The following is a 12,406-nucleotide window of genomic DNA, read 5'->3' as shown; positions in this document are numbered from 1 at the left end:
TTGGCATTGAGCGTGGTGATCTTAGGCTTGTGTAAGGCTGCTCGGCCGTGGAAACCCATTTCATGAAGCTCAAGAACGAAAAGTTATTGTGCTGATGATGCTTCCAGAGGCAGAACTCGGTAGTGAGTGTTGCAACCGAGGAAAGACAATTTTTACACGCTTCAGCACTCTGCGGTCCCCTTCTGTGAGCTTGTGTGGCCTACCACTTCACGGCTGAGCCGTTGTTGCTCCTAGACGTTTCCACTTCACAATAACAGCCCTTACAGTTGACCGGGGCAGCTATAGCAGGGCAGAAATTTGATGAACTGACTTGTTGGAAAGGTGGCATCCTATGACGGTGCCACGTTGAAAGCCACTGAGCTCTTCAGTACGGGCCATTCTACTGACCATGTTTGTCTATGGAGATTGCATGGCTGTGTGCTCGATTGTTATACACCTGTCAGCAACGAGTGTGGCTGAAATAGCTGAATCCACTAATTTGAATGGGGTGTCCACATACTTTTGTATACATAGTGTATACGGAAGCACTCCACATTGTTACAGAATGTGAGAGGCGCACGGCACTGCGGTACGGAGATTTGACCTCTGCATGACCTCCGGAGGCTCTGCAATTGCGTCACATCCTCCATACGAAGCCTATGACCACATTTTCGGATCAAAGCGTAAATTGTCTTTCAGGCTTTCTGTAAAGCCAGCATAACAGTCAGTAAGACTGACTGTTGCCTCAGTGTGCCTCAGAGAGCCTGTCTATCTCTGTGCAGCAGCTGGGCAGTACCACAATACACAGCAGCCATAAATGGATTGGGTTTTATTTCATGTTATTGTAACTCGGTCTCCATGGCAACCACAACTCACACATAACTCAACTGCCATGCTGGTGTGAGGGGAGAGGAGGGGCTGAGGAAAGGGGAGTGGGTGGTGAGGGGAGAGGAGGGGCTGAGGAAAGGGGAGGGGGTGGTGAGGGGAGAGGAGGGGCTGAGGAAAGGGGAGGGGGGTGGTGAGGGGAGAGGAGGGGCTGAGTGGGTGGTGAGGGGAGAGGAGGGGCTGAGGAAAGGGGAGGAGGTGGTGAGGGGAGAGGAGGGGCTGAGGAAAGGGGAGTGGGTGGTGAGGGGAGAGGAGGGGCTGAGTGGGTGGTGAGGGGAGAGGAGGGGCTGAGGAAAGGGGGGGTGGTGAGGGGAGAGGAGGGGCTGAGGAAAGGGGGGGGTGGTGAGGGGAGAGGAGGGGCTGAGGAAAGGGGAGTGGGTGGTGAGGGGAGAGGAGGGGCTGAGTGGGTGGTGAGGGGAGAGGAGGGGCTGAGGAAAGGGGGGGGGTGGTGAGGGGAGAGGAGGGGCTGAGGATAGGGGAGGGGGTGACAACACCTCATGCTGGTAATTAATCAGGCTGTGACATAAGACTCTGGATTAAGGAGGAATCAATGCATCCAGATCTTTAAATAACCTGACCTTTGGACAGAATGTAGCCTGTTACACAGCCTAGATGGTGTTATAACATACCGTGGGGTAGGGTTATAACACACTGTAGGGTAGGGTTATAACACACTGTAGGGTAGGGTTATAACACACTGTAGGGTAGGGTTATAACACACTGTAGGGTAGGGTTATAACACACTGTAGGGTAGGGTTATAACACACTCTAGGTTATAACACACTGTGGGGAAGGGTTATAACACACTGTAAGGTAGGGTTATAACACACTGTAGGGTAGGGTTATAACACACTGTGGGAAAGGCTTATAACACACTGTAGGGTAGGGTTATAACACACTCTAGGTTATAACACACTGTGGGGAAGGGTTATAACACACTGTAAGGTAGGGTTATAACACACTGTAGGGTAGGGTTATAACACACTGTGGGAAAGGGTTATAACACACTGTGGGAAAGGGTTATAACACACTGTGGGGTAGTGTTATAACACACTGTAGGGTAGGGTTATAACACACTGTGGGGTAGGGTTATAACACACTGTGTGATAGGGTTATAACACATTGTGGGGTCGTTTTATAACGGTAGGGTAGGGTTATAACACAAGGTAAGGTAGGGTTATAACACACTGTGGTGTAGGGTTATAACACACTGCATGGTAGGGTTATAACACACTGTGGGGTAGGGTTATAATACACTGTGGGGTAGGGTTATAAAACACTGTGGGGTAGGGTTATAATACACTGTGGGGTAGGGTTATAACACACTATGGGGTAGGGTTATAACACACTGTGGGGTAGGGTTATAAAACACTGTGGGGTAGAGTTATAACACGCTGTAGGGTATGGTTATAACACGCTGTAGGGTAAGGTTATAATACACTGTTGGGTAGGGTTATAACTGTAGGGTAGGGTTATAACATGCTGTGGGATAGAGTTATAACACACTGTGGTGTAGGGTTATAACACACTGTGGGGTAGGGTTACAACACACTGTAGGGTAGGGTTATAACAGACTGTGGGGTAAGGTTATAACACACTGTGGTATAGGGTTATAACGGTACGGTAGGGTTATAACACACCGTAGGGTAGATTTAGATGGAAATACTGCCTGTCTGTGGGGGAAGGGCTGTGTGGGTGGACTGTACTGGGACCTGGCACTGCCAACTACCTGTCTGTGGGGGCAGGGCTGTGGGGGTGGACTGTAGTGGGACCTGGCACTGCCAACTACCTGTCTGTGGGGGAAGGGCTGTGGTGGTGGACTATAGTGGGACCTGGCACTGCCAGCTACCTGGCTCTCAAAGCCAATGCAAGTCACACATGATCTCAGGTCTCTTTGTTAAAACATACTGTACGTCTACCGAACGCCAGCTATCAGAATCAACATATTAAAGTCTGTCTGTTGTCTGTCGTTGTGAGAAATGAGAAGGTTCGCTCCGTACAACAGTGGTAGAGAGGAGGAAGGGGTCTGATGCCCGCAACGATCAGCAACGTCGTTAAAAGGTTTTCAGAACAATTCTAATAAATGTTGACCAACGGAAGGAAGATCCTCCAATCGCCATCAGGTATTGACAGGGTTTATAGCAGATAAAACATTTTACTGGAACGGACAAATAACACCTGGACTTCTGGGATTTTGGTGGGAATTTCACGTGTTCAATTTCTCGTCAAAAATGCACTTATTTTTCTTGTTCGTATATAAATAATTTCTTTATTGTATCAGGTATTTTTTTTTAGATGTTGTGTTAAAATAAAGAAAACTATATGTGCCTAATTCGCATAAACACAACGTATGTATTTGCATATATGAATATATTACCATAAAGGGGAGGAGCAGGTCTTCGACCAGCCAACCACCTGCTCTGTCTAGACTTCCTAATTAAATACTGTTGTCGTCGACATCCAGTGGTGTCAATAGCAGGATTACCCTCAGATGAATAAATCTAATTTATAAATATTTCAAAATATATTAAATTATTACTTTATTTAATTGCACCAAACAAACAAAAAAATAAAATAAAATGAACACCAATCAGAACAAGGCCTTTAAAAAATGGTCAAGAGGGGCGCGTTAAATCCTGGACGAATCTTTTAACGTTCTGATCGATGCAATGGAAAGACAAGGTGTTACGTTGAGCCCATTCTCCTGTAGCGTTTTAACGGGAGGGAAAACGACAGGAAGAAGCAAGAGAATGATAGAGTCGCAGGAGTAAAATGAAAGCAATCAAATCCAGGGAGATTTAACTGTCATATCCAGGGAGATTTAACTGTCATATCCAGGGAGATTTAACTGTCATATCCTGGGAGATTTAACTGTCATATCCAGGGAGATTTAACTGTCATATCCAGGGAGATTTAACTGTCATATCCAGGGAGATTTAACTGTCATATCCAGGGAGATTTAACTGTCATATCCAGGGAGATTTAACTGTCATATCCTGGGAGATTTAACTGTCATATCCAGGGAGATTTAACTGTCAATCCAGGGAGATTTAACTGTCATATCCAGGGAGATTTAACTGTCATATCCAGGGAGATTTAACTGTCAATCCAGGGAGATTTAAATGTCGAGTGGATCCCCCCCCAACAGGAAATAGAGGACTGAAAAAGACAGATTCTCAGGTGGGCGGGGCATGTTGCTACAGTTACTGAGACAGCTGCCTTATCACTACTGACAGACAGAAAGACACACACACACACACAATACACACACTACACACACACACACGAAACACACTACACACACACACACACACTACAGACAGTAACAATAGCATAACCCTGCCCTGTTACCAGCAGCACAGTCACCTGCTGGGATCTCTACAGATATACATGCAGTATGTATAACGTCCCCACTGTACCCAGACAGACCACTATATCTGTAGGGAACCCAGAGTAACTCCACCACTGTACCCAGACAGACCACTATATCTGTAGGGAACCCAGAGTAACTCCACCACTGTACCCAGACAGACCACTATATCTGTAGGGAACCCAGAGTAACTCCACCACTGTACCCGGACAGACCACTATATCTGTAGGGAACCCAGAGTAACTCCACCACTGTACCCAGACAGACCACTATATCTGTAGGGAACCCAGAGTAACTCCACCACTGTACCCAGACAGACCACTATATCTGTAGGGAACCCAGAGTAACTCCACCACTGTACCCAGACAGACCACTATATCTGTAGGGAACCCAGAGTAACTCCACCACTGTACCCAGACAGACCACTATATCTGTAGGGGAACCCAGAGTAACTCCACCACTGTACCCAGACAGACCACTATATCTGTAGGGAACCCAGAGTAACTCCACCACTGTACCCAGACAGACCACTATATCTGTAGGGAACCCAGAGTAACTCCACCACTGTACCCAGACAGACCACTATATCTGTAGGGAACCCAGAGTAACTCCACCACTGTACCCGGACAGACCACTATAACATCCTATTCTATGTTGAACTGATCAGGGCCCTATCAGAAGACCAGCAGACAGCCGTTGTACAGGCGGACAGCGACACCTAGCAGACGAACATGGTACTGCCTCCTGAGCCTGAGCCACCAGTACACGGTCTTGATAGGATTTGTTGTTAAACGTAAACGACCGACTGAGGTCTACAATGGTGCTGCTGCCTGAGATATCTGTCTGTCTGGACGATCTAGGAGACAGGCTGTTTCTAGAAAAGGGGAGAGAGAGTGTTTTGATGATGCTGGGACGTAGAACAGGGGAACTACAGGATACAGGGACCGTAGGTTTATATCTAGCTACTGTTCTGTATAGTTTATATCTGGCTACTGTTCTGTATAGTTTATATCTAGCTACTGTTCTGTATAGTTTATATCTGGCTACTGTTCTGTATAGTTTATATCTAGCTACTGTTCTGTATAGTTTATATCTGGCTACTGTTCTGTATAGTTTATATCTGGCTACTGTTCTGTATAGTTTATATCTAGCTACTGTTCTGTATAGTTTATATCTAGCTACTGTTCTGTATAGTTTATATCTAGCTACTGTTCTGTATAGTTTATATCTGGCTACTGTTCTGTATAGTTTATATCTAGCTACTGTTCTGTATAGTTTATATCTGGCTACTGTTCTGTATAGTTTATATCTAGCTACTGTTCTGTATAGTTTATATCTAGCTACTGTTCTGTATAGTTTATATCTAGCTACTGTTCTGTATAGGACCGTAGGTTTATATCTGGCTACTGTTCTGTATAGTTTATATCTGGCTACTGTTCTGTATAGTTTATATCTGGCTACTGTTCTGTATAGTTTATATCTGGCTACTGTTCTGTATAGTTTATATCTGGCTACTGTTCTATACAGGACCGTAGGTTTATATCTGGCTACTGTTCTGTATAGTTTATATCTGGCTACTGTTCTATACAGGACCGTAGGTTTATATCTGGCTACTGTTCTGTATAGTTTATATCTGGCTACTGTTCTGTATAGTTTATATCTGGCTACTGTTCTGTATAGGACCGTAGGTTTATATCTGGCTACTGTTTTGTATAGTTTATATCTGGCTACTGTTCTGTATAGGACCGTAGGTTTATATCTGGCTACTGTTCTGTATAGTTTATATCTAGCTACTGTTCTGTATAGTTTATATCTAGCTACTGTTCTGTATAGTTTATATCTAGCTACTGTTCTGTATAGGACTGTAGGTTTATATCTAGCTACTGTTCTGTATAGTTTATATCTAGCTACTGTTCTGTATAGGACTGTAGGTTTGTATCTGGCTACTGTTCTGTATAGTTTATATCTGGCTACTGTTCTGTATAGTTTATATCTGGCTACTGTTCTGTATAGGACCATAGGTTTATATCTGGCTACTGTTCTGTATAGTTTATATCTGGCTACTGTTCTGTATAGTTTATATCTGGCTACTGTTCTGTATAGTTTATATCTGGCTACTGTTCTGTATAGTTTATATCTGGCTACTGTTCTGTATAGTTTATATCTGGCTACTGTTCTGTATAGTTTATATCTGGCTACTGTTCTGTATAGGACCGTAGGTCTATGAGGCTGTAGGTTTATTGTGACAATGTTCTACCACCACAACTCACCTCCATGTGACTCTCCTGCAACTGTCGTCTTCCCACGTCACAACTCCAGGAGGCGCTGTAGTCCAGGCATCTGCAGCAGTAGGCCGTCCTGTTGCATTGGCCAAGGGGTCTGCTGATTCCCAATCTGATTGGCTTCTGCATCTGTCATCTGCAGCATTGTCCCGCCCTCTCCTCTGGTAATCCAACCAACGGGGCTGAGTCAGTCATCCTGGTAACGTCTGTCAGAATCTATTCCAAAGGTTCTTAGATTCCACCTCTTTTAGCTGAGATGCAACACAACATGGCTGGTAGAAAGGGGATTGGAGGGGGATTGAGGGGGATGGAGGGGGTTGGAGGGGATTGGAGGGGATGGAGGGGGTTGGAGGGATTGGAGGGGATGGAGGGGTTGGAGGGGATGGAGGGCGATGGAGGGGGATGGAGGGGTTTGGAGGGGATGGAGGGGGTCGGAGGCGGGTTGGGGGGATTGGAGGGGTCGGAGGGGGGATGGAGGGGGTTTGTAGGGGATGGAGGGGTTGGAGGGGGTTGGAGGGGGATGGAGGGGTTGGAGGGGGATGGAGGGGGTTGGAGGGGGATGGAGGGGATTGGAGGGGTTGGAGGGGATTGGAGGGGATGGAGGGGATTGGAGGGGGATGGAGGGGATTGGAGGGGGTTTGGAGGGCAACGGAGGGGGATTGGAGGGGGATCTGCAGGGTTCAGGTAGTAGTCCACTGTAGCAAAGTGATATGGTGATGTCATATGGCATCAGAAGACAAGGTGACCTGAAATGGAGTCGGCCTGGAACGCTAGGTGACTTGTATAATGACGCTGTTGATATAAGTGGCCAATAAGCTGTTTATCTTTCTGCCTCGGATTCAGGGGAGTTTTTTTTAATCAGAGACAATATATGTTTCTATTGATTCTGATATCAATACATTTCTACCTGCAGTATTAGGTCTCTGTCTGTCTCTCATTTCTCTGCCTGTCTAGACTACACCATATATAACCATTCATCCCAGTACGTGAAAATAGCTGCCCAAATCATTTTCCTTATGATTTAAATTATATTTCTACATAACTCAAAGTCAGTGCTGTGCAGCAGCATGAATCGGGTACAATGAAAACACCTGTCAAATCAGGTCGTCAGTCAATCCTTCCGTCCTCTAGTTCTATTTAACATCAGACAATAACATCTCTCCCCCCCCCCCCCCTCAGAAGAGAACAGTCTGGAAGGTTGCTATAGAAACTAACCAGCTTCCACAACCTCGTCTGCAGTTCCCTAAACTTCTCCACTAAGCGTCGCTGTGGGTCCGGATGTACTCTGCACCTGACCGTCTGTCTGAACACACTACCAGGTGCTCTTCTCATTTCCGCCCCACCGGTTAAGTTGTTAAACGCATTCATTCATGCATCTGTAATATCTCCAGAAGAACAATCCTCCGAGAGACTCGATATTATTGAATGGTTGTTTATTTTTCTAGCGCGTTATTCGCTAATAGATCTAACTAATTATGTCGTTTTGGTGAGATTGTATAATAAAAAAATAAAAAACGAAATGTTGTAAACAATGTCAATAGCATCCATTTGATTCATTCGATTCTGATTCAATGCTGTTCGTTATTGATCCGTACCTATATATATATATATAGCACAGCCCAATTACATTACCGCACAGCCCAATTACCCTCTAAAATGACCGCACGGCACTATTCAAAATGGATGTATATATATACATCCATTTTGAATAGTGCCGTGCGGTCATTTTAGAGGGTAATTGGGCTGTGCGGTAATGTAATTGGGCTGTGCTATATATATAAGGTACGGATCAATAACGAATAGCATATATATATATATATACATCCATTTTCAATAACGAACAGCATATATATATATACATCCATTTTGAATAGTGCCGTGCGGTCATTTTAGAGGGTAATTGGGCTGTGCGGTAATGTCTAGACTCAATGGCTTGTCAAGGTGTGATTCTCTAGCGACAGATACTTCATTGGAGTGGACGTGTTGCTCCTAGAGGGACCCACACCAGTTAGACTACCGCGGTACCACTATCAAAGACAACGGCATCTCTGCACGGATGGACAGACCTCTGTTAGACCTGTTCCTCATCATAGTCGACAGTGAGGATAGAAGGTCTGCTGCCGGGCAGCGCTGCCCCGGTAAACCCTCTCTAACGGGTCTTAATGGAAAACGCTTTACGTGGATATGGTGTAAATAAATAAAGGGGGTTGTGGGTAAAGTCACTGGGTGACCTTGGGGCGTTTTTATTAAGTAATTACAATACACCGTAGGTAAAAGAGTCATTCAAGTCATTTTAGAGAAATTGGTCCTATCGTATTATATACCTCTTCAACACCAAACAGGCAAATCAATATGTAAACTTTTAGAAAACGGAAGACAAAAAAAATTAAAAAAAACCCGACACGCAATTAGTCTGAATAAATGAGACATTACTAAGAGAACGTTAATAAAGTGCTACAATGGGAGATGGGGATTGGTTGATCATGGGTGTTGTTTATAAGGCTAAATATAACCTAATAATTCTGTTTACAACCTACAGCGAAGAAGAGCTGTGCGTATAATGGAAGACTGTTTTCAGGTGAGATCACTAGTCACGTTTTTTTTTTTTTTTTTGATTCATCCAGCGTTATGATAATCTATTATTTAAAAACAATAATTCCTTCAGCATTATTATTAACAATAGACGCCCCGAAATAAGACCGATCCAAACCTTACTCTAGCCAGAGCGCAGAATTAGGGGATGTATGCAACTCACAGAAAGAAACGCATGGTTTCTCTGAATATCTTCCAAGGCTTTTGCCTGTTTTTGTTCTTCCATTGCTGGGTATTTTTTTCTGTTTTGCTCTCTACAAATCATACATTAGTGAGTTTCCCCGTGTAAGCTTTGTGTGGGCTGCAGGGCGCTTTGTGTGGGCTGCAGTTGGTATATTTAATAGAGTCAGCGTCCTCCGTGGCTATGAAATCCGATTTGGAAAGAGATGGTTGGCTGTCACTGTTTTTTAATTCACCGAGAGACGGTTGCCGTTGCTGGCCACACGTCACATGGGTATATTGGAACTGTTCTTCGTGCTCGGTCTCCCGGTGATAGAAGTAGTTAAAGTTGGACACGATGACGGGTACCGGTAACGCGATGGTGAGCACACCGGCTATGGCGCACAGAGAGCCCACGATCTTGCCTCCTATGGTCACCGGGCACATGTCCCCGTAGCCCACTGTAGTCATGGAGACCACAGCCCACCAAAACGCGTCGGGGATCGAACTAAAACCGGAGTCTGGATCGTCGGTTTCGGCGAAATAGACAGCGCTGGAGAAGAGGATGACTCCGATGAAGAGGAAGAAAATGAGCAGACCCAATTCTCTCATACTTGCTTTGAGTGTTTGTCCTAATATCTGAAGCCCCTTGGAGTGTCTGGACAACTTGAAGATCCTAAACACCCGGACCAGTCGGATGACCCTGAGGATGGCCAGAGACATGGCTTGCTGTCCGTTTCCTTGGTGTTCCGCCAACTCCAACCCCAGGGTGATAAAATAGGGCATAATGGCCACAATATCGATGGTGTTCATCATGTTTTTGAAAAAAGCAGGCTTGGAAGGGCAAGCTAGGAACCTGACGAACAGCTCGAAGGAGAACCAGATAATACACAGTGTCTCCACTATAAAGAAAGGATCTGTGAATGGATTGGGTTTCTTAGCGTTGTTAGTTCCATTCAAAGACAGCTCAGTGTCCCAATTATTCTCTTTTTCATCCCTAAACTCAGGCAGCGTTTCCAAACAGAAGATAACAATAGAAATTAAAATCACCAGAACAGATACGATAGCAATCCCTCTGGCTGGTCCCGAACTCTCCGGGTATTCAAACAGTAGCCAGACCTGTCGTTGAAACTCATTTTCCGGTAACGGTCTCTCTTCTTCTTTTATAAATCCCTCGTCCTCCTTAAAATTCTCAATCACATCTTCTCCCAATTGGTAAAATTTGATCTCCTCCATAAATATATCCAAAGGGACGTTGACTGGTCTCCTGAGGCGACCGCCGGACTGGTAATAGTAGAGGATAGCGTCGAAACTGGGTCTGTTCCTGTCGAAGAAGTACTCGTTCCTCAGAGGGTCGAAGAAGCGCATTCTCTTCCTCGGATCCCCTAGTAAAGTGGTGGGGAACTGAGCGAGTGTTTTCAGCTGGGTTTCAAAGCGCAATCCGGAGATGTTGATGACAACGCGCTCGCAGCATTCCTGATCCGTCCGCTGGTCCGCCGGTTCGAACACATCTTGGGACAGGGCTGTTAGTGCCACAGTCTCATCGTGGTTCTCTCTGGGTACTACTGTCATGTTTTTCCCCAAAGGGCAACAGCTTCTCTCTCCAAAAGACCCCGCTCAGTGTCCGTGTCGTACTTTCCCCCCCACCCCCCACCACAATTCTCCCCCTCTACTCGTGCGTTTTTTTTAGTCCTTCCGTGCTATTTTGTGACAAACAAGACCAAGCAGTCACTTGTGGAATGATGGAAAGGGCTGCGCTCTCTCTCTCTCGCTCTCTCTCGGCGTCTCCTCTCTGTGTCTCCTCTCTCCGCGTCTCCTCTCTGTGTCTCCTCTCTCTGTGTCTCCTCTCTGTGTCTCCTCTCTCCGCGTCTCCTCTCTGTGTCTCCTCTCTCCGCGTCTCCTCTCTGTGTCTCCTCTCTGTGTCTCCTCTCTGTGTCTCCTCTCTCACCGTGTCTCGTCTCAGCCTGTTTTCTACTGGTGGTTCTATTCCTTCTCTCACGTCTGCGGACGGGTTGTTTTTGTTTGCGTTTTCCTCCCTGTGAACAACGGCTTCTCCCATCCCCTTCCCGTTCACGCTGCTAGTCTGGACTATTGACTGTTACATTCACGCTTCTAGTCTGGTCTATTGACTGTCCCGTTCACGCTTCTAGTCTGGACTATTGACTGTTACATTCACGCTTCTAGTCTGGTCTATTGACTGTCCCGTTCACGCTTCTAGTCTGGTCTATTGACTGTTACATTCACGCTGCTAGTCTGGTCTATTGACTGTTACGTTCACGCTGCTAGTCTGGACTATTGACTGTCCCGTTCACGCTGCTAGTCTGGTCTATTGACTGTCACATTCACGCTGCTAGTCTGGACTATTGACTGTTACATTCACGCTGCTAGTCTGGACTATTGACTGTTACATTCACGCTGCTAGTCGGGTCTATTGACTGTTACATTCACGCTGCTAGTCTGGACTATTGACTGTTACATTCACGCTGCTAGTCGGGTCTATTGACTGTTACATTCACGCTGCTAGTCTGGTCTATTGACTGTCCCGTTCACGCTGCTAGTCTGGTCTATTGACTGTCACATTCACGCTGCTAGTCTGGACTATTGACTGTTACATTCACGCTGCTAGTCGGGTCTATTGACTGTTACATTCACGCTGCTAGTCGGGTCTATTGACTGTTACATTCACAGAATTTAAAATAGCAGAGCCCTCCTCCCCACGCTGACGTGTAGACGCTCTCTCACTGAAGAGAGAAAACACACATACATGCTTGTTCTCTGGATGTGACTCGACTCGATATATTAGAGCACATCTATTGACTGGAAACATAAAATATGCAATTTTGATATTTACATTTTTCTACATTTATATTTTTTTTACATTTACATCTTATCCAGAAAGACTTACAGTTGGTGCATTGATCTTAAGATAGCTAAGGGGTCACAGGCAGGGGGTCTAGGGGTCACAGGCAGGGGGTATAGGGGGTCACAGGCAGGGGTATAGGGGGTATAGGGGGTCACAGGCAGGGGGTCTAGGGGGTCACAGGCAGGGGGTCTAGGGGGTCACAGGCAGGGGGTCTAGGGGGTATAGGGGGTCACAGGCAGGGGGTCTAGGGGGTATAGGGGGTCACAGGCAGGGGGT

At 45.8% G+C, this 12,406-nt stretch overlaps 1 protein-coding gene across 1 annotated transcript; it reads right to left on the bottom strand.

Moving 5' to 3' along the window:
- Nucleotides 1-8,723: 8,723 nt before the first annotated feature.
- Nucleotides 8,724-11,976, bottom strand: LOC106594098 (shaker-related potassium channel tsha2). Its single transcript, XM_045713542.1, has one exon. The coding sequence runs from the start codon at nucleotides 10,837-10,839 to the stop codon at nucleotides 9,370-9,372; it is 1,470 nt and encodes a 489-aa protein (XP_045569498.1). The 5' UTR covers nucleotides 10,840-11,976; the 3' UTR covers nucleotides 8,724-9,369.
- Nucleotides 11,977-12,406: the final 430 nt, after the last annotated feature.

This window comes from Salmo salar, unplaced genomic scaffold (assembly GCF_905237065.1).
Source record: "Salmo salar unplaced genomic scaffold, Ssal_v3.1, whole genome shotgun sequence".
Taxonomy (NCBI): Eukaryota; Metazoa; Chordata; class Actinopteri; order Salmoniformes; family Salmonidae; genus Salmo; species Salmo salar.
The sequence above is the reverse complement of the archived record's forward strand: the minus strand, read 5'-3'. Positions and strand labels throughout refer to the sequence as shown.

Excerpts from the sequence above, each read along its gene's own strand:
- LOC106594098 (XM_045713542.1), bottom strand. The coding sequence starts at position 10,839 with ATGACAGTAGTACCCAGAGAGAACCACGATGAGACTGTGGCACTAACA.